At 66.1% G+C, this 3073-nt stretch overlaps 1 protein-coding gene across 1 annotated transcript; it reads right to left on the bottom strand.

Moving 5' to 3' along the window:
• Positions 1 to 118: 118 nt before the first annotated feature.
• On the bottom strand, positions 119 to 1558 carry LOC113476006 (neuronal acetylcholine receptor subunit alpha-10-like). Its single transcript, XM_026841278.1, has 3 exons — positions 1488 to 1558; positions 1057 to 1202; positions 119 to 436 (listed from the first exon to the last, which is right to left on the bottom strand). The coding sequence occupies exons 1-3, from the start codon at positions 1546 to 1548 to the stop codon at positions 119 to 121; spliced, it is 525 nt and encodes a 174-aa protein (XP_026697079.1). The 5' UTR covers positions 1549 to 1558.
• Positions 1559 to 3073: the final 1515 nt, after the last annotated feature.

Here is a 3073-nt window from a genome sequence, read left to right as displayed (position 1 = left end):
AAATTAGGTTGCTGGCTGCAGCAATTACCCAAACCTACAACCCAAGAGGGAGAGGTCGGGGATTTCCCCGAGGCAGAATGAGGGGAAGGCGGACGCGAGGCAGAATTCCTCCCATCTCTCAATATGCCAGTTCTCTAGAGTGCTTCTGCTGTGGGAATCTGGGCCGCAGGCAGAGAGAGAGCCCGCTGAGACCCGTGTCTGCACAAGGAGGATCTCCACCAGCCAGAGCCCCCCCAGCTCCGGGAGCCGTGGTGTGTGGGGGGGTGGCCAGCACAACCCACTTGTTGTAGAGGATGACGTCCGGCCGCCAGACGTAGCTGCTGGGGATGCGGATGCTGTCGATGCCGCCGTAGGTGTCCTTGTCCCAGGCGAGGCGGGCGTCCAGCCAGGCCTGGCGCACCCACAGGTAGGTGGTGAGGACCTGGTTCCTCTCGTCCTGCCGAGGGCAGTGGGTGGGCGCGGGGACAGACCCTGGTGCCCCCACCCCCCCTCAGCCCCCAACACTCTGCGAGGGTTCTGGAGGAGCTGAGCTGCCTTCCAGGGTGCTGCTTTAGGGGGGTGGGAGAGATCTGAGTCACAGAACCCCAGAATCCTCTGGGTTGGAAAATCCCTTGCAGCCCCTCCGGCCCAACCATGACCCTCCCCCTGACCGTTCCCAACTCCCCCAGATCCCTCAGCGCTGGCTCAGCCCGACTCTTCAACCCCTCCAGGGATCCCGGGGACTCCCCCCTACCCTGGGCAGCCCATTCCAACGCCCGACAGCCCCTTCTGCACAGGACCCCCCTCAGCCTCCTCTTCTCCAGACTGAACCCCCCAGTTCCCTCATCCCACCTCACGCTGCCGGGGGCTGTGCTGGTTTGGGGGGGCCTGGGCTGTGTTTAGGTGCTCTGAGCTGACCTGGGGTCAGCTGGGCTGGTTTTGGGGGGTCCTGGCTAGTTTCGAGGGATGAGCAGGACCCGCTGGGGAAGAGCAGAGCCCAGCTAAGCCGTGGCCAGGAGTGCGACGGGGACAGTCCTTGTTTGGCTGGGCTGCGCCGCCAGCGCTGGTGCCACTCACCATGTCGATGATCTGGGAGAGGGTGACCTGGAGAGTGACGCTGAGCGCCCGCTCTGTCTCCTCCACGGGCCGCAGGGCGCTGGAGTAGTTGGCAAAGAGGTCGTGGAGCAACTTGTAGGCGAATCTGCCCTGAGCCCCCCAACAGCCTGCGGGGACCCAGAGTGGGGCTGGAGGGGCTGCAGCCGGGGGTGCAGCCAGAGCCCTCCCCAGGGACCCCCAGGAACCAGCTGAGGGCGGCTGGGGGAGCACACGGGGACCCCCATCCCTCCTCGCCACCAGCCCGAGCCCCCCAACTCCACCAAGGCCGTGCCGCACCCAGGGCTGCCCGATGTGCGGGGCTGCCGCTGCTCGCAGGGCTCAGGGGACCCTCTCCCCGGGGCCGCGAGGGGTGGGGGGGTGTCAGCACCCCTCACTGCCCCTCTGCTGCTTACCCGGGGCCAGGAGGCAGCCGGCGAGGCAGAGGGCGAGCAGGGGGCCAGCTCCGGGCTCCATCCCGCCGCGTTCCCGCACTGCGCAGATCTCGGGGGACACGGGGGGACGTCCGTGCTGTCTGTGAGCGCCGGCGTGACGTCAGGGCTGGGACAGGGCGGGGGGGCACGGCCCCCCCCAGGGACCGACGCTCTCTGTGCAGCGAGCCCTGTGTGGGTGTGGGGGGCGGGATGGAGGGTCCCCAGCTGGGCCCTGGCAGGGGGCCGGGACAGGGTTTGGGGGTGACAAGGACCGCGCCGCGGGCTGGAGCAGGCAGGGACGAGGCCGCTCCTCGCCGCCTTCTTGGAGCTTCTGCCTGCCTGGCGCCGCGGGTGGCTTCGTGCTCTGGAAAGCACCGTCTCCAGGGGCCTCAGGGCCTGGGGGGCTGCGGGCTTTGGGGGTTGCTCCCCACGACCCTGGCTCAGAGCGAGCTGGGAAAGGAAACCTCAGGGTTGAACTCAGGGAGACGTGGGGGCACTGAAGCCCGCTGGGGCAGGGGTGGTGGGGAGAGCCCAGGGTGGGCACTGGGGGGCCCGCCCTGCCGGACATCCCGGTCTCCGGCCTTGGTTAAAGAGCAAGGAAAGGGAAGATTGTTCCCATTGAGAGCAAAATCCTGGGAGGTTAAGGGACGCGCCCAAGGAGACGCAGCAGCAAGTGGCAGAGATCCCTGCAGAGGTGCCGCAGCGTCGCCCCAGCTCCGGCCCTGTGGGATGCCGCCGGCTCCCGCTGCCCACGGCCCCTCCCTGGCACCTTTCCCCACCGATGCCCGGCAGCAGGCGCCAAGCAGGGCGCGATCGGTTTTAAGGCTGGAGGTTTTGTTTCCCGTCGGTGAATTATTCATCCCCAGCGCCGGGTCCCGGCCTCCGCCCAGGGCAGCAGCTGGGTTTCCAGGGACGCCATGAGGGTAATGGAAGAGGCGCAGTCTCCTGCCCCGGCTCCCCGCAGCGCGCCGGGGTCACGTGCAGCGCCCAGGGGCACCAACTGCTGCTGGTTTTACGGCTGTTCATGCCCCTCACTGGGGAGCAGGAGCCCCCCAGCCCCCTCTGCAGAAGCCAAGGGCGGGCACCCGCTATCCCCCCACCCTGGGGTGCGGATTTGTGCCCAGCTGAGGATAATCGTCTGTGGTTTGTGTAACCTGGCTTTGGACACGCCCCGCTTCCAGCCTTGTCGAACCCCTCCGGTGTTGCACCTCACGCCAGGCTGGCAAGGTGAAACAGTCAAATCTTGAACGTTGCTGGTTTTGCTTTTGACGGGAGAGGTGGCGAAAGGTTAAAACTTGAGAAAAAGCAAGAGCAAGGAAAGAAAGAAAGCAAGCAAGTGAAATTAGGTTGCTGGCTGCAGCAGTTACCCAAACCTACAACCCAAGAGGGAGAGGTCGGGGATTTCCCCGAGGCAGAATGAGGGGAAGGCGGACGCGAGGCAGAATTCCTCCCATCTCTCAATATGCCAGTTCTCTAGAGTGCTTCTGCTGTGGGAATCTGGGCCGCAGGCAGAGAGAGAGCCCGCTGAGACCCGTGTCTGCACAAGGAGGATCTCCACCAGCCAGAGC

Source organism: Athene cunicularia (assembly GCF_003259725.1).
Source record: "Athene cunicularia isolate RWA chromosome 1 unlocalized genomic scaffold, athCun1 chr1_part4, whole genome shotgun sequence".
In the NCBI taxonomy this organism is placed as follows: Eukaryota; Metazoa; Chordata; class Aves; order Strigiformes; family Strigidae; genus Athene; species Athene cunicularia.
This window is presented reverse-complemented; position numbering and strand designations above follow the sequence as displayed.